At 41.6% G+C, this 26,109-nt stretch overlaps 4 protein-coding genes across 4 annotated transcripts in view; all 4 read right to left on the bottom strand.

Annotated features, from left to right (window-relative positions):
- LOC108012748 (uncharacterized) overlaps nucleotides 1-21,210 on the bottom strand; it is a 30,882-nt gene extending 9,672 nt beyond the window's left edge. Inside the window, exon 1 of the mRNA XM_065863506.2 lies at nucleotides 21,207-21,210. The gene's annotated coding sequence lies outside the window, so the exon portion shown is untranslated. The remainder of the gene's footprint in view (nucleotides 1-21,206) is intronic.
- LOC108007402 (lipase 3) lies at nucleotides 1,373-12,884 on the bottom strand. The gene is made up of 5 exons (XM_017071059.4): nucleotides 12,573-12,884; nucleotides 5,806-5,983; nucleotides 5,262-5,623; nucleotides 5,009-5,167; nucleotides 1,373-2,350 (listed from the first exon to the last, which is right to left on the bottom strand). Exons 1-5 carry the CDS (start codon nucleotides 12,807-12,809, stop codon nucleotides 1,688-1,690), a joined length of 1,599 nt encoding a protein of 532 aa, XP_016926548.3. The 5' UTR covers nucleotides 12,810-12,884; the 3' UTR covers nucleotides 1,373-1,687.
- LOC108012210 (uncharacterized) lies at nucleotides 16,947-17,713 on the bottom strand. The gene has a single exon (XM_017077509.3). It carries the CDS (start codon nucleotides 17,576-17,578, stop codon nucleotides 17,441-17,443), a length of 138 nt encoding a protein of 45 aa, XP_016932998.3. The 5' UTR covers nucleotides 17,579-17,713; the 3' UTR covers nucleotides 16,947-17,440.
- Nucleotides 21,211-23,218: 2,008 nt separating the features above from the next.
- Nucleotides 23,219-26,109, bottom strand: dbf (doublefault). The gene is made up of 2 exons (XM_017085780.4): nucleotides 24,917-26,109; nucleotides 23,219-24,286 (listed from the first exon to the last, which is right to left on the bottom strand). Exons 1-2 carry the CDS (start codon nucleotides 26,097-26,099, stop codon nucleotides 23,421-23,423), a joined length of 2,049 nt encoding a protein of 682 aa, XP_016941269.4. The 5' UTR covers nucleotides 26,100-26,109; the 3' UTR covers nucleotides 23,219-23,420.

Below are 26,109 nucleotides of genomic sequence, written 5' to 3'. Positions count from 1 at the left end.
AATATCACCTGAAAGTTGTGACTTTTATGCTGTCCCGATTCGAATCGCGGACCCCGTCTTAATCCCATCCTGCTGCCACCCACTGTGTTTGTGTTTAGCTGTTTATTCAGCAACAGTGCGCGCGGTAAGTTTGCCTACAGTCGCAGTCAGCCTTTCTTTTTACCATTCGTTTCTTGTGTCGCCGGTCGCCAGACGCCAAACGACGACAAATGAAGGCAATTCATTGGGCATGCGGCTTTAAGTTGTCGCTGCAAGTGCACAACTGCGGTCCACAGGCTCTCCGGCTTTCCCAGTCCGCGTCCTGGTTTGGACCTACACTCTGAAAAATATCTTTTTTTTTTAGATGCCTAAACTTTTCTTTACTATTTTCTTGAACGGGAAACTATTTTTCTCTCAGCTTACGCCCTAAATGATTTTAACTTTAAGGATTTGTGTAATAAACAGTATAAACCAATAAAAGAAACCTGAGAAAATTAAACTCAAAGCACATGGATTTTTTCTGCTTTGATTTTCTTATATGTAACTATTTTGAATATCAATTTAAATTAACTTTCCCCTATTAATGTAAACCAAATTCGTGATATAAATGGTTTTTCCAACAACTTTTTATTCAAATTTTCAATGAATATGACAGTTTTATTTGAGAAGTACTTTTTATTAGTGTGGTCCTGGTGCAGATCCTGTGGCTTCGGCTCCTGCTGTGCCAGGATAAAGTTTTGCACCCTGGCTGTCGAAGTGAGTTGCGTTTTAAGTCGCAATTAAGCGTTGGTGCTGTTTGCTGCCCGTCTCCGCAATTCTTAAGTTTTTCTCATTTTTCGGTCAGTTTACCCCCAGGGTAGAAAAAATCGCCGTGGCTTTCTACCGGTATATGGGTTTGCTGGGTTATCTGAAGTTCAAATTATTTAAGATGAGTCTATATACAACCAATAGCATTTAAAAACGATTTTATTGTCTCGGATGGAAAAGTCTATTTAATTTTTAGTATGCAACTGGGCGCTTTCGTGAAAAAAGAACCAACAACGTTGCATACTTTACCTCGCTGTGAATCAGATTACAAATGTACGCTAAAATAATCAGGCTTAACTCTTTCAAGAAAGTCATAATTTTAGTAGCATGTAAATGACATATATAAAAAAAATATTTATTTTTTTAACGTTATGGGTTTTATATTTTCTTCAAATACAAAAGTAGTAAGTTAACTCTTTCAATCTTGTTTTAGAAAAAATGTTTTCTGTCATAGCCCATTTATTTTGTCAATGAATAAATAGTTTTAAGGTCCGGTTTTACGCTCTTCGGCATTTATGATTTCTTCCTTGTATTACAGATATTAAAAAACTCAATATGATTTGATTACCCAAGAAAAACGGTCAGCTTGGCTTAAGGTATTTCTTTTATTAAAAATAGACGTACATTTAAAATTACTCATAAATTTGTACACATAAATTAAAGTATTTAGAGTAGCACAGAAGACGGGTCGAACAATTCTGGTGGAAAAAGTGGCCGTATCGAAACTGGGGCTCTCTGTGGGATGGTTGTTGGATGTATGGGAATGAATTGCGCCTGAGTGATTGCACCTGAGGTCCTCTTGCGGAAGGACCTGGCGATGCTGCGATCGGTAAATTGTTAAAAATGTCATCACAGTCATATGAAATTGGAACGAAAAGAGCTTGGCCAAATGGCGTCAAAGTCACGCCGGAACTTCCGTTGTGGTGCCGGTGGTCAGCAGCTCATCCTCGCTAGCATCCTCCGTCGAGGAGGTCGTCATCGTGGGCATGGTTGTGGTGGGAGGCGTGGGAGGAGCCAAGGTGGTTCCCGTGGCAATCATCTCCATGCCCAATCCGTGGGGCAGGTGCACATTGGGCGGCAGTCCCTCCATCATCTGCTGCTGCTGCATCTGCTGGCGGAGCTGCTGGCGCTGCAGCTGCATGGCGAGGTAGCTGGCCAAATTGGCGGTTAGCTTGGCCCTGTGGTTCTCCACCCGCCGCACATTTCGCACCAGGCGGTTGTAGACCAGTGGCTTCACATCGATGGCCCACAGGAAATCGAGGTGGTTGAACCGCTCCATGGGCACCAGGTACTTGTCGATCACATTGGGTAGCTCTCTCGCCAAGCGGTCCACTCCGGTGGTGGAGACCAGCAGGTCATTCACCGAGTAGTACAGTGCCACCGGCACTTTGACCCTGGACAGGTCGTAGTCCGGCGGAGTCATCCGGTTGTACTCCAGTTGGTTGCGCAGGTAGCCGCGGTCAAACTTCCGGAAGTGCCCCGACTTCATCAGCTGGCCAAAGTGTTCCAGCTGCTTGATGGAAGCTCCCGAGGGCGTGTGGCTCAGCATCACAGGGAGCATGGTCTGAAAGTGGAATATTAGAGGCTTAGTTACCATTTTTGATTTGTAGGATAGACGTTTACGTTTAATAAAATAACGGTAGTGGCTGGTAGAAAAATGCCTCGACTATGGGAAACCCAATACTCTCCTAACCAACATCAAAATAAATAAACCCTCGATTAGGGGTAAGGTGCATACTTTTTTATCTACTTTACATCTAAAAATTTACCATTTAATCTATTGGCTGTGATGTCACTGACCATGTTCTTGCAATATACGGGCAGTGACCTTAATTGCAACTTTTTAACTAATTGTCCTAATTACTCGAACAAAATCTATGAAATTTTTGGCGTCACAAACTTAATCTGTTTGTGGACGTTATATTGTCGTGGCACTCTAATGAACTAAACTTGCGGTGCGCATGAATCTCTAGAATCTGCGAGCACTACGAGTAGAGGGAATAAAAAAAAAATTTTAATTTACCGAGTGTCAGGCTTATCATAAGAAAAAGCTTTGATCGAAGGGGTATTCCAATTTCAAATGTTATTTTGCAAGTGCATTGTTCCCCTTTCAAGATAACACACCTGTTTCTTCGACAATGTAACAACAGCCGTACCATGTTTCGAGCACCCAGCATGGCATTAGCGTTCTGTATTACTCATGGGGACAAAAGTGGAGGGACGATCTGGGGGACCTGGTTCTTGTTGGGACACAGAATCGCGCCTAATTTGCATGCATTGTCGCTTGTTGTCGGTGCTCCGGCATCCAGGCCACGCCAGTTAATTATGCCAATTTCGAACAACGCCGACGAGGACAACAAGAAGATACCGCCCACTCTTGGCGGCCATTGACATAATAGATAATGACACCCTTTCAATGCCAGCTACCAGGTCAGGTCATGCCCCCACATCCACACCCTACATGGCACATCCCAAATCGCCCAGCACTTGCATGTTGTTCAAGTAATTTAAGCCGGCCGCACTTTGTGGGCCGTAATTTTGAATCTGCGGGTGTTTAGCTTGCGGTCGATTATCGGGCAAAGTTTTGCCAGGGCATTGAGCATATTTAATGCAAACATCGTGGCCGCTTGGGGGATTAAGATAGAGTTGAATTACGTTTAACCCATCGATAATTGCAGCCCCGAATTACTGCATGTGCCCATTCGTGTTGAGCATGGATTTAAGGGAAGCAAAGTTCCCGAAAAGGTATTGAGTTCCCCAAACCGATGCTTAAAGGTTCCCTTTCGAGCTGTAGTGAGCAATTAAGGACATTCCGCACCGACATATTGCGGCTCAAACTGAAATGCAAACTACTCCGACCGACAATCGAATTGAGGCGGGTTAATTAAGTGCCAACTTAATGAAGACAATCGAAGGGGACAACCGAATCGATGACTCTCAGCCTGCCTAACAAGTCACGCGAAATCGTGGCCAAAACACACCCGTAATCCAATTCCATCCACGGGCTTGCTCTCACTGCCAGATATCGCACACAGCGAGAAAAATGTAGTAACTTTAGCCCTCTTTTATATAAAGTAGTAATATTAATGAAAGTAATAAGAACTATCATAAAACAAATATTTACAATTGAATGAAATAAACTACTGACCAGGATAAACAACATTTTAAACAGTGGTTTAAAGGTACAGTATATGTCTATCTATTGCGATTAAATTCTGTCAAATCGAAAGACTTATTTTCTTTTAAAAAGATAAAAATTAGAAGTCTACTTCATAAAAACTGGATAGGCTGTTTCTAAAAGTTGGAGTTCTTGGGACAATTTTAATCGAGATCCTAATTATCTTTTTTAATTATACCTTGAAAACTATATTTTAACTGCCAAGTGTAGGTACTATATAAAACAAAATAGTCCTAATTATACCCGTTACTCGTAGAGTTAAAGGGTATACTAGATTCGTCGGAAAGTATGTAACAGGCAGAAGGAAGCGTTTCCGACCCCACAAAGTATATATATTCTTGATCAGGATCACTAGCCGAGTCGATCTAGCCATGTCCGTCTGTCCGTCTGTCCGTCTGTCCGGATGAACGCTGAGATCTCGGAAACTATGGGAGCTAGGCTATTGAGATTTGGCGTGCAGATTCCTGAGCTTCTTACGCAGCGCAAGTTTGTTTCAGCACAGTGCCACGCCCACTCTAACGCCCACAAACCGCCCAAAACTGTGGCTCCTACAGTTTTGATGCTAGAATAAAAATTTTAACTGAAATGTATTGTTCTCATCAATACCTATCGATTGACCCAAAAAAAAGTTTGCCACGCCCACTTTAACGCCCACAAACCGCGAAAACCTGTGACGCCCACAATTTTCATGCTAGATAAAAAATTTTAACTGAAATGTATTGGTCTCGTCGATACCTATCGACTTGCCACGCCCACTCTAACGCCCATAACGCTTAAATCTGTATACCGCCGGTAGGTGGCGCATTTTAATCTCGCTTTGCTGCTTGCATATCTCCATTTAGCTAAGTAACGGGTATCTGATAGTCGAGGTACTCGACTATAGCGTTCTTCCTTGTTTTTTATCAATTTATTGCTTAAAAAAACTAAAAATTCTGCCAAAACTATAAGTTCCTATCCAAATAACAGGGTTTAAATCTTACATTTTTACCCAGAAAGTACGATTTCAATAGGGACTACCCTTTTGGCACAGTGGCCCCTGCTTACTTTGTTCAGCTGTTCGGAGTTGTAGCCGGCGACCAAAAACAGGATATTCGAGCAGACGTCCTGCGTCATGGCGTTGTCGTGGCACACAACCTGGCTGTGGTCCACTAGGAATTTCGTGTTGGGCATGAATTCCGTGATGCGCAGCATTCGTGTGGCGGCCTGCAACAAAAACGGCATCAGACGGGCAATGGCGTTGTGGAAAATGGGAAATGGCCAGCCGCAGCTGGCGTTATAGACCCGAATCGAAACCCACCGTGAGGAAGTCGAGGAAGAGGACGAGGGTGCGGAACAGGGGGCTCTTCATGTCGTGGATGTAGGCGATGGGCGCCAGGGCGTGCATGGAGGTTATCTTCTGGGTGTAGGCGGGCTGCTCGGAGCACAGCACCCAGAAGATGGCCGTTCCCTGCGAGTGGCCGATGTAGTGCACCTGCTCGTAGCCCGTCTTGCTCAGGATGTAGTCGATGTTGGCCGGCAGGTCGTACTTGCCCATCTCGTGGAAGGTGAAGTCCCAGAACTCCTGGTAGTCGCTGTTCAGGCTGGTGTGGTTCTTCGAGTACCTATTGCCCCGCGAGTTGCCCATCCACACGTCGTAGCCCAGATCGGACAGCATGTAGCCTGTTTAAAATATCATTTATCAATCAATTTTAGAAATAATATCAAATTGGGTACATTTAAGTAATTAAAATTGATTTTATAACCAATATTAAATACATTTACTGAGCAAAAGAATATTAGCATCATAATCCATAAGTAGAACTTGTTCAATTAATATTTGTATACCCTTTAATGTCACTTACCCAATCCGGACTTTGGACCCATGAGCACCCATGTGGCCGAGGTATCCAGAATGCCGTGCATGAGCAGAACCGGCTGAGCTCCCTTCTTGGGTATCCGATGCATTTCCAGGATATAGCCGTCCTTCGTCACCACAGTGTGGGTCTCCGATGGATATCCATATTTGCGTATTAATTTGGGCTGTACGAACGCAGAAAAAACGGAAACAATTTCGACAGAGGGAGAGAAAGGTGTTAGAAGTGCAAATCATGGTAGTGTGAAATTGAGTTGCCTCGGTCCAAGTTTTTTCCACCTGCCCTCCCGGCTCTTTGTTTCTACCCCGTTAATTTGCATAGTTCAAATGGGTGGGCAGGTGGAAGAGACCAGGGCTCCAACGGCAGCGTCATCTTCATCAAGGAGGCAGTCGTCTGACCTTAACCACAGTCATTTTGAACTAATGAATTTTAATTTGTGGCATCAACAAGTTAATAAAGTAACCAGACAAGCTGTTGTGGTCGAGAATGTCTGAGTAACTGGCTTGTGCCGGGAATGGGACTAATTTAAGGGGCTTATCCTGACTCAAAAAAGTATAAAATCAAGTAGAAAAGTGCTGGCACAGTATTTTCCAGCCCAACAGTGAATCTCGTACACAGAGAGAAATATTCAAGTACATTGCTCTTGAATTGAGAACATTCGTTCTTAAAAGCCGTGTAGTTAAAAGTTAAATTGAGTTTATTTAACAACTTTTTGATAAGTATACACTACTGAATAGACTTATAAATTATTTGTTGATATATACAATGTAAATACCGCCAATTCAGCTTGGTACGAGCAAAATGAAAACATTTTCAACTTCAAAAATGTCGTTCCATTTTTAAGAACATTTTCAACTCTGATGAGAACGCCAGAAAATGTTCTGTGTATTTTTGTTCCAACTATATTGGCCGACAGAACCTTATAGAATTTCTTTATTGACACCGATGAAAACAAAAGTACCGGGCAAACTATAAAGCATGTTCATCATTGGGGACGCTTTATTGGAACTCCAGGTGACGCAAAGTCCACGCGGCCCCCTCTCTAAGTACATCGCCATAGTTTAACCCAGTCACGTAGCTCGCATACGTATCGAGCATACGCACTGTATGACAGCATAGTTTTCTTCCTGCTGGCAAGTGAATTTATAGGTTTTTCAGAAATTCGTGATACGTTTGATAAGTCTGTCTATGCGATTATGTAAGCCGCTCGGGTAGTGGGTGGCCGAAAGAAAACTCATAACACCATTGTTGAAATTAAGTTATAAACACGCGATTACCCAAATTTGAGGCAAACAAACAAACCGGCCGAGAGACTGAGAAAACTACAAAAAGAGACTCTCTGCGAGCCGCCTGGCAATTTAATTAACCTTGGCAGCGAATAGCCCCTTCTGTTGTTGGCCAGAAAATAATATAAACACTTCAATTGGCCAATTGACTTGCCGGCTGGTTGGACAACACGAGGAAGTGGTACGCAAAGTAAGCCAGCGAAATGTTTTTTCCTGCTCTGTTTCAGCCTGTTTTGTTTTCGGCCAATTTGGCCAAATGTTTGAGCATAAATTTGGTTTATTTTTGTTTTGGTATTTATTTATTTTGGCCAATTTCCTTGCCTTTTGTCTTACGTAACTTCTTTGTTTCGAGAATGAATAAACGTGCGAACGAGGTGCAAAGAAGCCGCAGAAAGTTACTTGGCCAAGCCTCGAAAAATTGCAACAGCTGCTGCCGATGCCGATGCTACCCGGCAAAGTTTTTGTTTTTCTTAGCTTGACACACATTTGGCGAAACAGCCGGCCAATATTTGCCCAGAGCCGAAAAGGCGTTGCAAAGATGTTCAAAATGCAACAAAGTGCGGCCGGCAGCTGGATTTTCCCGCCCATGGGAGTTGGCCAATCTCGGGGGGTTTTGAAATTCACACAAGTCGACAAATACTCAGTAATAAAAATTTCCGCAATATTTATATCTTGACAAGAAAAAATAACTGTGGTTAAGCCAGTGGTGTGCTGCAACTAATGAAATTAATTGTATATGTATTGCTAATATTTATCTAGGGGCTATGAAGAAATTCACAAATGCAAATAAAGCTTGTATTTTCATTACACTAAAAGCATATTAATTGTTTCGTTATAAAGTAGAAATTACCATGTGTTTTATGTTTTGTTTTTATGATTTTATTCAGTCATAAAACTATATATAGGGACAAATTCATTTGTTTAATAAACTGTTAACAGCAAACAATAAGACAAAAGTTCAAACGAATTGCACAAATATGAAAATGTTTGATTTAACGCCAATTTAAAAGGCACAGTAAATAAATAAAAAATGGCCGGGCAAACAATGTGCACAAACGTTGAAAAACTATAATTAAATAAATAAGAGGGGCTAAAATTGAGGCAGAGGCAGGGAGAGACCGATGGAAAAGTAAATGTTGAACTACACTGATTTCGACCTGGGCCAATACAAAAATAAATTGTGGCTGTTTGTTGGGACGGCGTCTATTTTTATTTTTTCGGTTTCTTTTTCCATATTTTTACTGTTTTGCTAACTGAACTTTTCGTTTATTCCGCAAAAACTTCATTAGCACCTACAAAACAGTCTTGAGTTGCGATTAACATAATGCTCATCATGACCCACTAATTTTGGTGTTTGCCTGCCTCCGGTTTGTGTCCATGCTAATTGACAATGTTGTGTTTTGCTGTACAATCAGTGAGCACTGACCTACAGTGACTCTGGGATATCTTTGTTTTATAAAGAACAATTACTAAATAAAATATATGGTAATTTCGTAATCAAAAAAAAAAAAAACACTAACGATCGACATACAAAAATATGAAATAATCTCCCTTCTGGGTTTTCTATTATTATATTTACTCTATTTTTTCAAATTTATAGTATGTTATACCTTGAACAAAACAAAAAATTCCAAGATAATTGTTTTTTAGTTTAATATTTATGATATAAAATATATATATTTTTATTATCATAATAATTATTAAATATATTAGAGGAGAAATAGAAAATTGGCATGATTATTTTTGAGAATAGCTACTCTCCCAAGGTAATTTCCATTTTGTGGTACCTAAACCTATATTTAGTGTTTGGCCTAGGCAGTACCTACTGTAGCTGCATGGGACTTTTGGGTGTGCATGGTGTTCCATGTTTTCGTTTGATTTGTATTTTTCCTCTAAAACTCAATGCAAATTCGGTAGTGTCAACTTTGGGGCCTTTGTGGCGTGCCTTTGATTCATTTGCATAAAACACTTTTGCGGCTCGAACTTGAGCTGAGTTCGTCAGTGGATTTATTTTGTAGAGGACCCAACCAGAGCCACAAGCCCCACTTGAGTTTGTCGGATGGACGGATGGATGGTCTCTGTGTCTGTGTCGATATCCACTTTAAGACCATCGCTCATTTTGTAACTGACCTTGATATTGACTTCGGCTTTTATCACAGTCATTATAATGACTGCCGTTTGAAGCGTCTCGATGTCATCGCGGCCGACCCCAACCAGTTTCTCCTCCTCTCGTTCGATGTCAGCTCTTGGGCTGCATTTTCTGTGCCGTTGTGCTGACATCGTTTAAATGACATCAAAATCTTAGAGGTTAATCACATTTGAACTCTGCTCTCAAGATGTCGGATCAAGTGGAGCAACGACTTAAAAATAATGCAAATTACTGCGATCGATTAGGGCTGCTAGAATACCAATAACGATTGCCGGCGATTCCATGATTAATTTTGTTTTAAGTACTGAATAATATTATTATTAGCATTGAAAGGATAACAAGCACAGATTTAGCAAACAATATAATCTAAAATAATTTAGATAATTTCCCAATTTTCCCGCCCTTTGCAATGCATTTTATAACTCATTACAACACCTAGACGTAATCAGTCCAAACGACGTCTATTTGCCAATCCTTGGCAGGTCGGGCCCCAAAGAAAAGACAATGCGGAAATCTTTAAATTCAAATTAAAGCAAAAACGAGACTGTTTTATGCAAAACAAAAGCGAAAACTATCCAGAGCCGAGCCAAATGCCAAAACTATTTCCTTATTATTGGGAAGCGAAGCCTTGGGCTTTCTTTGTTGACATTTGGGCAGGTGGAATGGGTGGTAGTGGGTGGTGGATGGTGGATTGTTGGTAGGAAGGCGGGCAGACTGCTAACCCATATTTCAAAGTCAGTCAAGCGCTGTGGACGTGGACAGGTTAGCCTAATTGCAGGTTGACTATTGTGTAGCGTTGACAATTTCAATTTGTTATTGTCAGCCGCTTGAGGTGTTCCCCGTGAGATACATATATATCTGGCCATCTCCCAACTGCCGATTATGCAATTTGGCAACGTGCAGAAATTGTGACGAGGCTCGGCGTTTTATTCCGAACTAAGTTACATTGCAGACACGCGCCTGTGAACGCGCTCGAAAGCCCAGCCATGACTTTGCATAAGATCCAGCTGAAAAGTACGGCGGCACTTGGGTTGACAATGCGCCAGGTACATACCCACTATACGAGTATTTCTCCCTTTATTAGTTTCTGGGTCTGCGCAACGGCTCGAATCACGTAAATCGCATAAAAACGTTACGTTATCGTGGGCAAATGTGAGCTTGAACACTTGCTAATAACTCTTTTCCTTCGGCTTTGCCTTGCTTTATTGGCTCTGTTCATTTTCACCTGTCTGTTTGTTGACCCCACCCTGAAACACAACGATTGGGTAATCTTCAGCTCGGTGTGATCTTTGATATTTAGCTGGCAAAATCGGGTGTTTCTTTCGGCTAAGGCCGGCCCTATGAAATGCAAATTCCTGGCCTTGAAACGGTTTTTGGAAGCCCATGGAAAACCAGGGGCTAGCATTAACAATTGTGTGAGCAAACGCCCAATGAAAATGTTGATCTAATTGCTGATCACGTGAGCGTTGTAAATGGGCTCAAGGTCACTTCGCACCACCAAAGGCTATCAATTCTAAAAACCGAACTCATTAAACGAACTCTGATTTCTGTGACTGCCATAAAATACTCATTTCGTATTGTATCCATTTCAACGAAGGCTAAGCCCGGCTTTTGTTTTGTTGTAAGAGGGTTTGAAAAACATAAGCAAATAAATAATAAACCTGATTCGATTTCTCGAAGGTGGAATCCCAGCTCAAAGCTCCCTTATGCAGTTTTAACTTGGTTACGAACATTCTGCCACCCGAATAAAGCCGTACACTTTCGGGTTACTTCACCTCAGAAATGCAGGCTCGTAAACCTTTTAATTAGCCTCAACTCTAGAAATAAATCCATCAGTTACGTACTCGCGGCGAGTTAGCTCACTCACTGGAGTTAGACATGATTAACGCCATAAAAAGGCTACGAAATCCACACAAGTTACGGCAGCCCCCCATTTCACTTGGCAAACAAAGGGAAGCCGATGGAAAGTGCAGTGGCAACTGCAGTTGATCACGGCAAGTGACCATTACCATTACGATTACCAGGTGCCACCAGACAGTTCAAATAAAATTGGGAGTAGTTCTCGAACCGCACACGAAATTTCCGAGTCAACGAACCCCGAGAACGCAAACTTTCTTTCGGCGGCGGGGAAAGAAAAGTGTAAATTTATATGACACACAAAAAATGTTCGAGCTAAGTAAATACCAGAACAGAACGCGATTAAGTGCCACAGAAAAGCCCGAAAAGCACGGTTACAGAAACAAAACAAATACGGCGTGGAAAACCAATGTCACTGCAAGAGGGGAACTCAAGCGTGGAGTTTTGACCGACTTGAGATATGTCTTTATATCGAAACTACTTTCTGACAAACTTTTGTTGTGTAGGTACAAGTAAACAAACAAAAGTCAAACTACCGAGCCGCCTAACGATCTTTATATTTTGAGTTTATAAATTCTCTTCAAAAATAATATTTTCACAATCGTAGTTTTGTGCTTATTTGGATTTTTAGCATTTTAAAAAAACCCTGTACACAAATTTGTACCATGGTCGATAAAACTTATATTCATCACCTGTGGTAGAAAAATGTTTACGACTTAACTAAATTCAAAGGCCCTTACACGCTGCTTTACGTTATTAGTTTATACTTAATGCCAAAAATATAATTACCAACTATACGTATTCTACATTGAAAGTAATTACTGTTACCCCAATACTTTTATATAAAAATATCGCAAATGTAGTTTTCTAAGGAAATGTTCCTAATTGTTCTGAAGATTACAGTGCCTACGGATTCTGTAGGCAATCAACGAATCCATAAAAATCTCATTTCGGGTTTTTCTAACATTTCGATACTATAGTAGTTTAATGACTTGTAGTAAAAATTATTTTCATATAGGTAGTTGAAATTTAAATGTCATGCCGTTAGCATTAGGAAAGATGATAAACAGAATACTGAGTTGTATTGAATACATATCAATGATATGATATGATATCATATACTTTAATTAAAAAAAATTTTATTCATATGTTCATATGACAATTACTACAAAAAATGCCTTTTACATAAAAGCTTCAGGAAATTTATTAGCCGCTGTAATATTTTATGTTGCTTGTGGCAGAAATTCGAAATTCAGAGTGCGAAATGCAAACGCCAAAATTTAAATATGCGTCACATATCATGAAAGTTTATCCAACGATTGCTGATAAGAAATTACAATTGTAAGCTGGAGCCTCTTTACACTCAGACAGGTGTCATTTAGGACATATTTAAAGAAACCCAAGAGCCAGATCGTACTAAGACCTTTAGAAACAATCGATGGATACAACTCCGCAAGACTCACCGTGATGAGGGAGGCGTCCTCGAGGACGTCCGACTTGAGGTTCCGACCTCCGCCGGCCAGGTTGGCGTTGCTCGACAGCAGGACGGAGTTGAGCAGGTTCTTGAAGCTCAGCGAGCTGTAGCTGAAGGGCGAGAGCAGCGTGAAGGCGCCGGCCCGTCCGCAGACCTCCAGAGCCACGAGGCAGTGCAGCAGCAGGGTCATCAGCAGGCGACCCTTGACCTCGACGGTGGGCCGCATCGGAAGGCCGAAACCGGAGCAATCGCACCGCAGACACGCCAGACACTCAAGGCGACACTCACTTCGACACTCACTCCAGGCACTCACTCACTCACTGGCCAACTGACTCACGCTCAGTCGGACACACAAAATGGGGTAAATTGGCAAATGCAACAGTTGCTTGCACTTAAGCGTAACGGTTACGTCGCCACTATCTTTTTTCTCCCGCTTTCGTCACACTTGGCAGTTATGTACGTGCGGCGCTTCTCGGCACTCCGATTGTTCCGCCGGTATCCTTTGGATCGCTTTTATTAGAGGGACTAGTTCCCACGGAGAGCACAAGTGTTTAAGCACGGGTTTTCCGGATCGGATCACTTGATCTTGGGGGTATGCGCGGCACCAACAATGTGATATTTCAACCGTCTGGCTTGGGATTCGTCGCTCGACTGGCAGATTCGTAGGCAGAATGGAGTGAGCTAGGCTCGAATGGCAGCCACGATCTGCGGGGCAACTTGTTCGAGCCGGTGCTTGTGGATCGCGAGCTTGTGGATGGTAAGTAATCAGCTTAAGTGGGGATTTAAGCCGGGCTAAGGCTGCTCTGAGTTTCTTGTTTTTCGCTTAGGATTTGAATGTAATATATATGCCACTTGTGTGATTATCTTGTGAGGTGCACTGCAAATAATGAAAATCGTGATTCTGGTTTTAAAGCCCAAGATTATGTTATTTTACTTAAACAATTTGTATATTTTATTTATTTATTTACTCTTAGGTTAAAAGGCAATTGGAAATTTACTATGTATAACCTACGTTTTTTTTATTGCAGCTATATCTAGTGTGGGCTTAAGCTACGTTTAATATATAATAATTTACATTTTTACTATGGATTTGTATATTTAAAGTAAGGTTAGGTAAGGTAATAATTGTTTCTGTCTATCAAATTTGTATAAAATAAATAACCAAATGTTTTATAGCTTTTAAAAGTTGATGTACCTCAAAAACTTTACTTTTTTACAAGTTCTACAACTGAAATATATTTAATGATACTGGTTTCTACATGTATCTATATATGGTTAATTTTGTATGAATATCTTTTAATTTATTATGTATTTGTTAATTTCTGGTCCACTCATTTTTTAAAGTTGGGATATTTATTTTTGTTAAAACAGAGTGTCCCACATTTTTTCTCTCAGTGTAAATTTTGCCGACCTAGCTCAACTCGCCCAAGTTAGTCAGCTGATCGAGCCGATATGTTCGACGCCCCCAATGCAACAAACCAACCCACCCCCTCTTGCCATCATCCCACTCAAAGTTTGGCGCGTGCCGATCAAGTTTTTTGCCTAAGTCTTTCGTTTCGCCTCACCTTCCTACCGCCGCAAGAGATTTCGGTTGGTCGGGGTTTGTCTCAGGGTTCGATCCGTTTAGCCGTTAGGCGGTGGATCGTTTGGCACGTCCGCGTCCCGAGCGTCTTACTGACTTGGTTGCGTGTTTAGCTGCCGTTGCCGCCAAGGTAATTGCAATTGTAGCCCCCATCCCAAGACCCCGACTGACGAAACTTTTGGCCTGGCATCGGGTTACGTCTGCATTTGGCCAAATTAAAATGCAGGCTGAATTACACACTATTTTGCTTTATGCCCCGCCTGGCTGAAGGCGGCAGTTCGGGAGCAAATAGTGCCCCCATCTCCCCCGTGTATAACATATCATTGCGCGATTTGTTTTGATTGCCCATCATTTGTTTTGTTTATATTTCGCCGTCTCGTTGGCCATCTGCATCTTGGGATCATTCACTGGGCCTTGTCGTCGGTTTTCTGTTCCCACCAACTTTGGCAACGATCTCTTCCCGTTTATCTCGGGTTTCTTGCCGCACCGGTTGGCCTTGGCCGGCCAATTTGTCGGGCCCTCAATGACAACTGCGCTCGGGCATTAATCATAAATTCAATAACCATTTTTACATGCATTCTTACCACATCCCAGCAGTAATCAAAAGTGGCAAAAATAAAAAACCAAAGAGGCAAGAAAGCTTCGCGAACGCTTTGCGAAATGCCCTCGAAGAATTATTTAACGATTTTTTTTAGTGTTTATTCAATATACCTTCCACTTTTTGACTGATTTATGGAAATGGATACTCATATAAAATTGCTTAACACAAGAAGACTAATTTATTTTATCTTATTCTAAATTTACTTTTAAAAAATTACCATTTTCCCTTTAGCAACAGGTTATAAATACGACCAGAGGGTAGACAAATCGATCAACAATTTCGAATAACCACACATGATCTGCAATTTCAAGGCGAGCTATTGCATTGCAATGCCATTAAGTGTGCAACAGAATCGCTTGGCCATCGGACTTGGACTTGGAGGAATGCCGTGAACACGTGCCACATGCAATCAATTGTGGGGCAGGAGCAGGGCCATCAACTTCTTTGGGCTGCCGTGATTATTGTTGTGCTGCTGTGCTTTCCGTCATTATCTTGCTCGGATTGTTACGACTACAATTACGAGTATCTGGGGCTTTTTGGCTTCGCTGAGATTCTTACAACATTTTGTGCGTTGGATTTTCGGATTTTCGGTGGCAGCGAAAATTGTTGATATTAACTGAAATTATTGCAGCAAGTAAGGCAAAACCAAATTGCAGTGTTGCAACTTAACCCATTATAATAAAATTTAAGGAAAGCATAAAACATGTATTTAAATGGTTTGTAATAAATTCAATCAGATTAAATGAAGCAAACCAAACTGAATACAAAATTCTGCAAATTGTATACAATTTTTATTTATATAATCAAATATAAATGCGTATTTAAATAATTTTGTAAGCTAGCAATATTAAAAGCTAGTTCAAAAGTTAAAGCTTAGCTTAAACTTAATATTTATTTAATGAATCTCTTAGCCGGTAAGTAATAAAACTTTAAAAAAGAGCTTAGCAGTAATTGCAGTGCTTTGGAAAATAGCCCATTGTTTCGTAATGGGTTAATGCCGGCAATCTCAAGGTCGCGAGGCGTGATTTACTTTTTTTTTATTTTTGTAATTTGTTTGGCCGATGCAGTCGAATTTTTTTGAGATTTTTGTTTTGCTTTTATCCCGCAGCGTGACACTGAAATTTTGTAATGAGCCCAGAGGGAAAAGGGTTAAGGGGTCCAAGCTTTTTTGCCGGTCGGTAATTTCTCTGTTGTCCTCAGCTTCTTGCTTGTGACCTTGCCAGGAGTTTACTTGCGAGATTTTCGATGTTTGCCTGATGGTTGACACACTTTCCGGCCGACTATCTCATTTCCATATCATCTTACGCTCACTTACTATATGTATGTATAAAGTGTCAAAAGAGCTTAATTAGCGCACTTGACATCGCTTCGGGTTGGGTTTAATTGCTCGGGAGCGACTTTAGTGTAGTGCTTACACTTTAATGGCCCTTAATACGCTCCCAATTGTTCCGAACTTCTATCCCGGGTTAACGAACGGGTGATTAGTGCTGTCCCTGAGCTAAAGAACCTTTTGTTCTAAGGCGTTAAAGCCTTGAACGGTCAATCTCTTAATGGTCATATGCAAAGGAAATTATATTTTAATAGACAGCTTAATGCTAGAGCGGAAAAGTTCAACTGGGCTATAAAGAAAACACACGTGAAACTTTAGTATTCGTAAAAAGAGCACGTTTCAGATAGTAATATTTTGCTTTTTACAAGCTCATTCACTGAATTCAATTTTAAAGGCATTATATGTAGTTCTGAATATATGAGTAAGGGGTTTCTTTATTTTAACTCATTTTTGGAGACCTTAGCAAACTTTAATTTAAACATATTTTTGTACATTTTGTATTTACTATTATCCAATTGAGGATTGACCCACTTAGCTGCATTCTTTTCGCCAAAATCAAGGCAGGATTCCAGACCCACATGAATGGGAAATCTTCCAGACAGCCACTCCTCAAAAGGACACGCCTCGTGGGTATTCAAAACCGCCACTTAATTGTGGCGCCTGCCGCACACCCACGCCAAAAACCACTGAAGACAGCAAATCCCAGCCAAATAACTGCAATCAGTGGGGCGGCGGCCAAAAGTCCCACTTGGTGGGGCGTTTTCTATCACCCAACTTGGGGTCTGCGTAACATGGTAGCTTGGGGTACTTTATTAGCGGTCTGTTCAGTTCGGTTCGGTCTGGTCTGGTCTCTTCTCCCGGGGCCGATAAACAGCTGACTGACTGGCGACGATTATGTAAAGTGATTTCTTGCTCTCAGAAACTTGGGAACCCTCCGAGGCGGCTATTACTGTCATCAATATTTGGTAACGCATTCCAATTGCATGGCATTCCAATTTCAGGTTGATTGCACTAACTATTTTGCAGTCGCAGATGCAGTGGCAGCCCACTCGGGTCGCTTCTCTCCATCGACCGACTGGCCTGTTATTATATAACCTTCCAGCCGGGCGGCAGAGTTGCTCCGTCTCTTTCCGTCTTCTCGCACACAATTTTCCAAACCGAGAAAACTCTGCTAATGGCGACATCGAAAGTCGTTTTAAGTGTACTCTATAAAGCGAAAAAGCTGCACAAATACGCAACGTTTTTGGACATTGAAACTTTAATTTAAGATAGTGTTTAAGTCTGGTTTCTGATGTAACACTACAACAAACCCCTTACGAACTTTTTCTTCCGATGGATTTTGCATCAAGCTGCTTCGGGAATCGATTCCAGAACACGTATAATATCCATTAGCAGTACTCGAAATTCAGGATCGTCGTCGAAATTAGCAATCTCTTCCATGGGAACCCTCCTTGTTTTCTTCGACCTCCTGGTTCGTATCATTCTTATGTTTTGTATAATGGTTTTTGGAAATTTTAAGGGAACTTTTTCCTCGATGTACAATAAAATTCAAGTAGGTGCTGGCACGACAAGGGAAGCTGTTGAGAAGTGTACAAATCAGTTCAGACTTAAAGGAATGTGACGTCCTTGCTTGGATGAAGGAGAGTACAATATATATCGAATAACTTTAAAAACAAATAAAAAAAATTAAATTTATAAAAAAATACATTTATAAAAGAAATACATAATTAATTCATAAGGAAAATCGATGATAAATTGTATTATAATAACTAATGGCGAAATTAATTCCAGGTATAAGCCCCTAATAAGGTATAATCCCTTGTAAGTATGGTACAATTTTGGGATAACATATTTGGAACCTATGTTGACTCCCAAAATCTTAAGAGAATTTTATATCTTAAGATAAACAAGACATACAATTTAAAATCATTTCTAATGAAGTGTGAAATAAATTAGCAAACATAAGTTAGGGCATCGCCACTTCTTGCTTTAAAATGTATGGCTTTGCAGTTTTTGAGCCAACTTTTATTTTATTTTGGCTTTGATGGCAAAACTGCAGGCAGCAACGAGACATGGGGCACGAGACACGGGACTGAGCCCCAGCGGTGTTGTTTGTTTGCTTTTCCGTGGCACAACAATAACAACAACAGGTGGGCCCGAATGCCTTGCCAGATTTGTCATCCGCCAGTAACAACAACGAAAATGTTGGTAAATGTGTCATGGTACCAGGCAGCAGGCAACAGGCTCTGTTCCTGTTTACATTTCTTGCAATATTTGTGAGCAAAAATGCCAAAACAAAAACAATTTCCCAGCTAGCCGGTTTTGGCGGCCCCTGCTGCGAGTGTTTTTGTTTGCCAGTCGCTGCCCCGATCGTTCGATTGACACATATCCCATCCCGAAAAATTGCTGAGGCTCTAAACTGGATGTCTGCTCCATCTCGGGGGATTTGTTTGTTAATATCGCGAAATTCAAATTCTAATCAACGTCTTGTTCAATTTGCTAACGCTTGTTGCAAATGACGAGGTAGAAGAAAAGCATTGCGATGATGTGTTGAGCGAAATTGTGTGACAAGGTAAGGCGCCTTTCGGGCTACTAATAAGGTATTCAGAAGGAAAATAACACAATATAATATTTTTACAGAAACCAATCAATGTTTCGACTGAATTCATTATTTTTATTATATATATACATTTTTTTTAACATAAAACAATATTATCCGGATGAGCCTTGATAAGCTGCGACTGTATTAAAGTTTTGCATCTTAAATAAATAATATCCTATGTAAGCCAATAATATTTTGTGACGAAAACCGGTTTGAAATTCATCCAAAAACCAGAAACAAAATTCGTTTCAGCAAGCTAAAATGCCTATAGCATTGCAGTTGTAAAAAACGTATTTATTTACATCGTTTATGTGCCAGCTAAATGATAAGTAGTCCAATTTTTATCTAACTCAAACTCAAGCTCTGCTAATTAACCAGTCACATATGTAATAGTCTTACCCCCAAGCAGGTTCTGGTTTTATTAACTGCCATAACCATAGCCCCCTTCTTCAAACACTCACTTTTTGTGACACACAAAGTGCGCAAAACACGTAACAATTAAAAACATTAAAAGCATTTTATATAATTCCGCAGAGACAGCAAGACAATAAGCACTTCACACGCTTTAAACCTTTGGGCTGATCCCCAACACACCCTTTGGGAAATCTGAGTCTAGTTTTGACACAACTTCGACAGACCCCGTAATAAGTGCCATAAAGACGGTAAGCGGCAGCCGGCAAAAACTGAGAAATAAAAAATGTTTATTAGACTTTGACAACAAAACGATCACATTACGTATAGCCAAATATTTGAAATTGTCAGATATATCATAATATGACATTTGCAGCTCACATCAGTTTTAAATTAGCTGAATGCTAATAAAGATATTGCATAAGATAAAGAAATAGTTTTTGTCTTAATCAAGCTATAAACAAAACCAAGTTTATATATAAATTACACATTTTTTCAAACGAATTGGTATGGAACTTATAAACTTTAAAATAATCATATCTATTAAAACATTGCACAAAGGCAGTGTAAATATTATTAAATTAAGTTATATACATGTTTGCATCAGGCTAATTTTAAAATATTTTTAAAATGGATTGAGTTGCTATCCAGTTTTTTCAATTTCTTTCAGGTTTACCTTATACATATTCATACGTTTATGTAGAACTAATTTGAGCTAACCACGAGTACACAAAACACAACACATTCTAAATTGGGCATTACACAACACTTGCAATATTTAAATTATTTCACGTGTTTTTGAAATGCAAATCGCTACAACTAGCTCAGCATTTTGTCCAAGTGAGCGTTTTGCCGAAATTATGTTAATTGCACAGATGCAAGCTGCATTTGTATCTGGACCCGACCCGTGTATCTGTATCTTTGCGCCGTAGCCGTTGCTATATCTGTGGGCTATGCGAATGCAAATTAGTCGCCAGAGTCGAGAGTTTGCCCTGGAGAATGTGTTTTGGTTTCGGTTGGGGCTTGGTTTTGCCACGCATAAATTTCCTTATGCCTGAGCGATTCCAGCGACCATTTTCCAGCAGGCCCGAGGGGCAGGGAAACGTGGAAATGCGAATGTTTATGCTGAAATATGTTGAAAGGATATTTTATTGAGCGAAAGCAACTGGGCAGGGGTAAATGAGTGAAGGGGCTCGGTTTGTTCAGCCACAAAGTTGCATAATTAATTTGTTTACACAGTTGTACACAAGCCCAGCGAAATTTTAAGGGGGCTGGACTGCAGCTAATAAAGCTGGGAATGCCCAAAAACATGTCTGCTAACAAAGCATGTGTATTTCTCATTTTTTGTTAATCACACAATTATTAATATAAATAAAATTGAATTTTGTAAGTACTCTTTATCAAGAGAAAAAAGGAAATACATTAAATTAAATAAGAAGACAGAAGCAAAGGATTAACATATATATATATAAGTACTCTTTATCAAGAGAAAAAGGAAATACATTAATTTAAATAAGAAGACACAAGCAAGAGATTAATATTTTTAAATATTTGTCGTTACCTAAAAATATTTTACTGATAGCTTTATGTTTATTTTCATAATTCTGATATTTAACATAAGCAAACGGTTTCCATAATTGTTTTTCATTCCTTCATTGCATTGCCATTTTATTTTAATGGAAACACTTAAAAATGAATTATTATTCAGCTCCAGCTCATCTGCCATCAATTTCCCCACGAATTTAAGTCAGACTGTCATCGAGCCACATATGGATTGTACGATGTGCATTCGGACAAGGGTTATATCATTAACTGTATCATCGATAAAACTGTCCATTTCCCGGCAATATTTATTTATATTTTGCTCCTCTTCTGGGTCTATTGTTGCTGCTTTTTTTTGTTTTTTAATTCAGTGTTTATTGTTGCTGCTTATATGCACATTTCCGGGCTGCAATCGGGTGAAATGCAACAGCACCAGGAATGGCGTCAAATGTTTTACAGCCAGATAAGAAGTTTAATTTATGCGAAAACATGTTTGAAGCTTCTGCCGTCTGCCGGGGCGACCAGACGCCAAATGGTATAAATACAGTAGATAACCAGACTACACTGGTTTCAGGATGTGGCGGGGCTTCGACCACGCCCCCAGTTCACACGCCGCCCCCAACTGCTATTGACCTTGCACGGCGGCGAACTTCAAACCCAAACAAAGTTACGGCCCAGCAAAAATTGGCCATAAATTTCGGCCGAAGTCTCTTTTCCGTTTTTGTGGTTGTCAATGAGTGGGATTTTTTTGCCGCTGGCGCTACTATTTATTTATTTAGCGCCATGTTTTGTCTAGACCCTCGCTGACTGACACTGTGGTCGGGCAACACTCTCTCCGATATTTGTCAAGCGATAACTCCTTTTTATGGCCACCATTGTCTGCCGTCTGCAGACTGCTCCAGTGGCAGCCCCATCGGATTTTATGCCATTTCCGTCTGGCGGAAACCGAAACCAAAGCCCAGTGGCCGGAGGAGCGTGCCTCTGCATAAGCAGGCTGGCAATTAAAAGCAAAGATTCCAGACATTTCTGCCGTGCGGCGGGAGTGAGTGGATCGCATCATTAATTAGTCCGGAAGTGTTGATAGTTCCACCCGCTCAGTGGCGGATCTGGAATCGGGTTCTGGTGGCTTTCATTCTTGTGAGCATACATATCTAGTGCTTTCAGATGTCACCAGGATTGGCCGTCGTCTATATTGAACTATTTTTAAAGTGCTTATAAAAGTATGAACTGTTTTAGTTAGCCAATGGAAATTTATTAAGTTTAAATCATAAATCAGCTTAATAAAATTAATAAATTTATTAAAAAGGACACTATACAGGGGAGGGTCCAAGAAAAGATTTTTATTTCCTGAATACTACATTTCCTTTCACTTTCCAGCGTCGATGCCAATTTGCAGGCAATTCGGAGATTCCTCTATAGTTCTGAACATTAACCTTCACATCCTTTTTGTGGAGTGGAATAATGAAAGAATCTTTCCAGATAGTAGGAAAAATAGATGGTGAGATAGACAAATTAAAAAATGTCATTGCGATTAGGAAAGTACAGTTGCGGCAACAAACATAGAACCAATGTGTAGGCAATTCTTCTTTGTGCTACAAAATGGTAATTTTTTATTCTGTTCGTAAGGGTAAGTAGGGTTACATATCTTTAATTTAAAATAAAAGTGGTTACTCCCACAATGCGGATGGTTTTTAAAACTTCGTTACATTTATCATAAAAGTAGCAAAATTATGTGGATTATTACCAAAGAAGAAAGAAAGCTTGCAGATAAAACCATATCATACAATAATAACAAATATATGTTCAAGAAACGTTAGTTTCTGTAGCAGCTATTTTTATATTATCCATTGTCGTTGTTGTCTGTTCCTACACTTTTATCAAGCTCAAAAATTCAATATTTTTGAATCAAGGCGCCATGTGTTCTTTCTCTTCATGAAGATGAGTCATATTTTTCCTAATCTGGTAACACCAACCTTGGCTTTCTCTTTGACCCCCCATTCTGCATAGCAAAAGCCCCTCACCACTTTCTTCACAACCTCTACCATCCCTTTCACCTATCTCTGCACTATTCTTTCCCCTTAAGATGAGACTGCATATTTTCGGTCTGGCAAGGCTTGATTCTTTTAATTTGCCAGTGGCAACGCTTGATTCTCTTAATTTCGGGGAAATTTTTATAAATGTATAAATCATTTATTAAATGAATAGATAAATGTAGTATTTTCGTCGCTAAATAATTCTATAAAAATAATGGGGCTATAATCTTTCAATGTTTCCCATTTTTTGTCACTATTTTTAGCAACATGCAAGTTGCAGCAACATGTTGCTAAGGTTTCAACAGAAGCCCACAAGTATGCAATGAATTATGGTGATCCATTAAACTTTTGTGGACATCTAATTAATTAAATAAATTTTCTCAACATGTAAATAAATTTGTTACGTTTTTAAACTTATTTATAATCGTGTTTTTTGTGTGTATATCAGATTTTCCAACTATTGATAATCATTTTTTATAGATTTCCCATATTAGAATAAACACAATATAAGTGTCCTTGATATTTGCCAAGGGCTTTGGGGTTTCGGAGATATTTATTATACTACTAGAAAACATAAAAAAAAGGTAGATGATCAAAAATAAATTGCAAATAACACACAGCTCAGCATGAATATCCGGCGGTGGGTGGGAGTGGGTGCGGTAACTCCCGAACTCCGGGCTGCTGATATTATTTGTGGCTGTATCCAGTATATCTCCCAACCTCCCAATCCGCCAGCTCACTCGTAGAATACCGGTTGTCCCGGAAGCCTGTGCAGATTGCGGCGATGCATGCGTCCCTGCTCGTGCTGCCGCACCGACTTCAAATGGTTCAGCGTGATGTTGCATGCCTCACAGTAGTAGGAGGGATCGGCAAGGGGACGTGGCTGCGGGGCTGGGAGGATCTGCAGGCCTATGGGCCTCAGGGGGGCCAGGGATCCATTGGCGTTCAGCCCGTACACCTGCCCGCCATTGAAGGGGGCCAGACCCACACCCACGCCCACGCCCACGCCCACATTCATGCCCACGTTCATACCCACACCCAAGGCCATGGCCTCGGCGCATCCAGCCGCATAGATGGAGTGCACCCGCCTCCGGTGACGGGTGCCCGCCATGTGCATGGCCATCTGGGACTCCGAGGTGATGCTCACGTCGCACAGCTCGCACATCAGGAACTTGGCGTCCGTGCGCACCCACTTGCCCTCCGGATCGTAGAAGCCCTCTCCGTTCGGTTTGATCATCTGGCGGGCCACCAGGCGGTGGCGGCGCCCACAGAAGTGCTGCTCGGCGTGCATCACCGAGGTCAGCTTGAGGTCGCACAGTTCGCAGTAGAAGTCCGCCGGGCGGGCGGAGCGCAAGTACTGCAGCGTCTCCTCCGACACGCCCACGGCGCCCACAGCCTGTCCCGCCTGACCAGCATGGCCAGTGGGGCTCTGGCGCACCAGCCAGGAGCTCAGCCGGCGGTCGTGCGCCCGCGACGCGTAGTGGTCCAGCGCATTTCGCTGCGACCGCATGACCGTGTGGCACAGGGCACAGTAGTTCCAGCGGAAGAGCTCCTGCAGCTCCCGAGGATAGGCCTGAGGTGGCGCCGGGGGCACCGTCACTGCTGCGGGAGGAGGTAAGCATTATTGGAATGATAATACAATATTATTAATAATATTATATGAGATGAAAGGAAATGGGTACGCCCCATTTCTTTATGTGGTATCAATATAAAATATATCTAAAATTAAACACACTTGTTTAACAATTAAAAGAAGCAAATATAAAAAGAAGGAACAAGTCAGTTTCGTTAAAAAAAAAATTTGACTTAAACACGTTTACGTTTTTTAATAATAATACACGATGTTTACCCAGAATTGACTTGGCTAAAAATGTCTTTACTATATCATAATCATAACAAAGCCTAATCTAAGTTTGGTATTATAAAAAAGGTAACCTATCAGAAATTGCAGAAAATCTGATTACAAATCTGATCCAACGTCTAATAGGTCTACAATCTTTTTTCTCTTAAAATATAATTCTCAAAGAAATATATGTGCTAAACATTTTTTGATTCCTAAAAATAAAAAAAATGTGAAAATAATAAGAAGCTCCAGGTACTAGCAATTAAATATTTTTTCAGATCAAGAATGTTGTTTATGTTGTTATGTTGTTTCTGTTATAGACTATATAGGACTATTTTGTATTCAATCCTGAAGTCAGTGCAATGAAATAGCTGGTTTCTTCATCTCACCTGGTAGACTGCGCAAGGACGGGTTGTTCAGCGGGACAATGGGTGCCACCTGGCGAATGCGCGGCTCGATCATTGCCACACGACCCATCATTTGACTCGGGTCCTGTGCCTGCATCTGGCCCAGGACATTTCCTCGCTCCGAAAACGCCATCGGCTGATCCTTGTAGCCGTTCTTGGGCTTGCCGGGATCCTTGCCGATGTAACCATATCCGCAGAGCTCGCCCTTGTAGCCGTTGAGTCCCTTGGGTGGCGACTCCACCTGGTGGCTCTGAAGTTGCCCATTGTAGGGCTGCTCCCTTCTCATATCGTTGGGAATCACCTGCGAGCGGTGGGTGTTGAAAGGACGCTGCAGCTGCTCATTGGGCACGTAGTCCCCGTTGCTGTCCAGGCACAGCTCGGCCATCCTGCGTGGCTCTATTCCCTTCCCGTTTCCGTTTCTATTTCCATTTCCGTTTCGAGGAGTTCTTTTGGGAGACGCCTTGAGCCCATTGATGCGTCGTGCCTCCGAGGTGGCCACATACTCGTTGTTCTCCCCCAAACAGAGCTGCGGGATGGGAGGTTGAGGTGCGGACTCCCCTTGGGGCAGATGCCCCGGAGCTTCTCCCTGCACCCAGATGTCCGAGTAGGTGAGGGGACTGGCATGCTGCTGGTAGAGACTGGCCATAAAGTGCGCCCTCAGGACGTCCGGTGAATCGCCAGCCACGACGGGCTCACTGAAGGTGGCAAATTCCTTAGGGTTCTGGCCATTCACCATGTGCATGGAGCACTGGGTCATCACTAGAGGAGGTGGCCCAGAGTGGGAGTCCGGCGACCAGATTTTGGTGGTGTTGCCAGCGTCCAGAATAGCATGGCCGTGCATGGGACATGGAGGTCTCTCCGGCTGAGGAATCTTGTGGCCCATCGTTTCCAGGGTTCCGGGGAGCACCAGCTGCTGAAAGCCCTCCTGTTCCTGTGCCTCCGACCCCTGGGAATCACCAGACGGCCAGCCCGTGGGCGGCACGTTCACCTGGTAGCGGTGCACGGTAGGCTCGTCCACGCGGCGCAGCTCTACGAGCACTGCCACATGGCCGGATGGACAGCGTGGCTGCGGTTGCGGCAAGGCGGAGGCCACACGCACTATGTTCCGGGCGCACTGCATCGCGATCTGCTCGTGGATGACGGGCCAATGCATCTGCGGACGCATCTTGTACTGG

This window comes from Drosophila suzukii, chromosome 2L (genome assembly GCF_043229965.1).
Source record: "Drosophila suzukii chromosome 2L, CBGP_Dsuzu_IsoJpt1.0, whole genome shotgun sequence".
Lineage (NCBI taxonomy): Eukaryota > Metazoa > Arthropoda > Insecta > Diptera > Drosophilidae > Drosophila > Drosophila suzukii.
The sequence above is the reverse complement of the archived record's forward strand: the minus strand, read 5'-3'. Positions and strand labels throughout refer to the sequence as shown.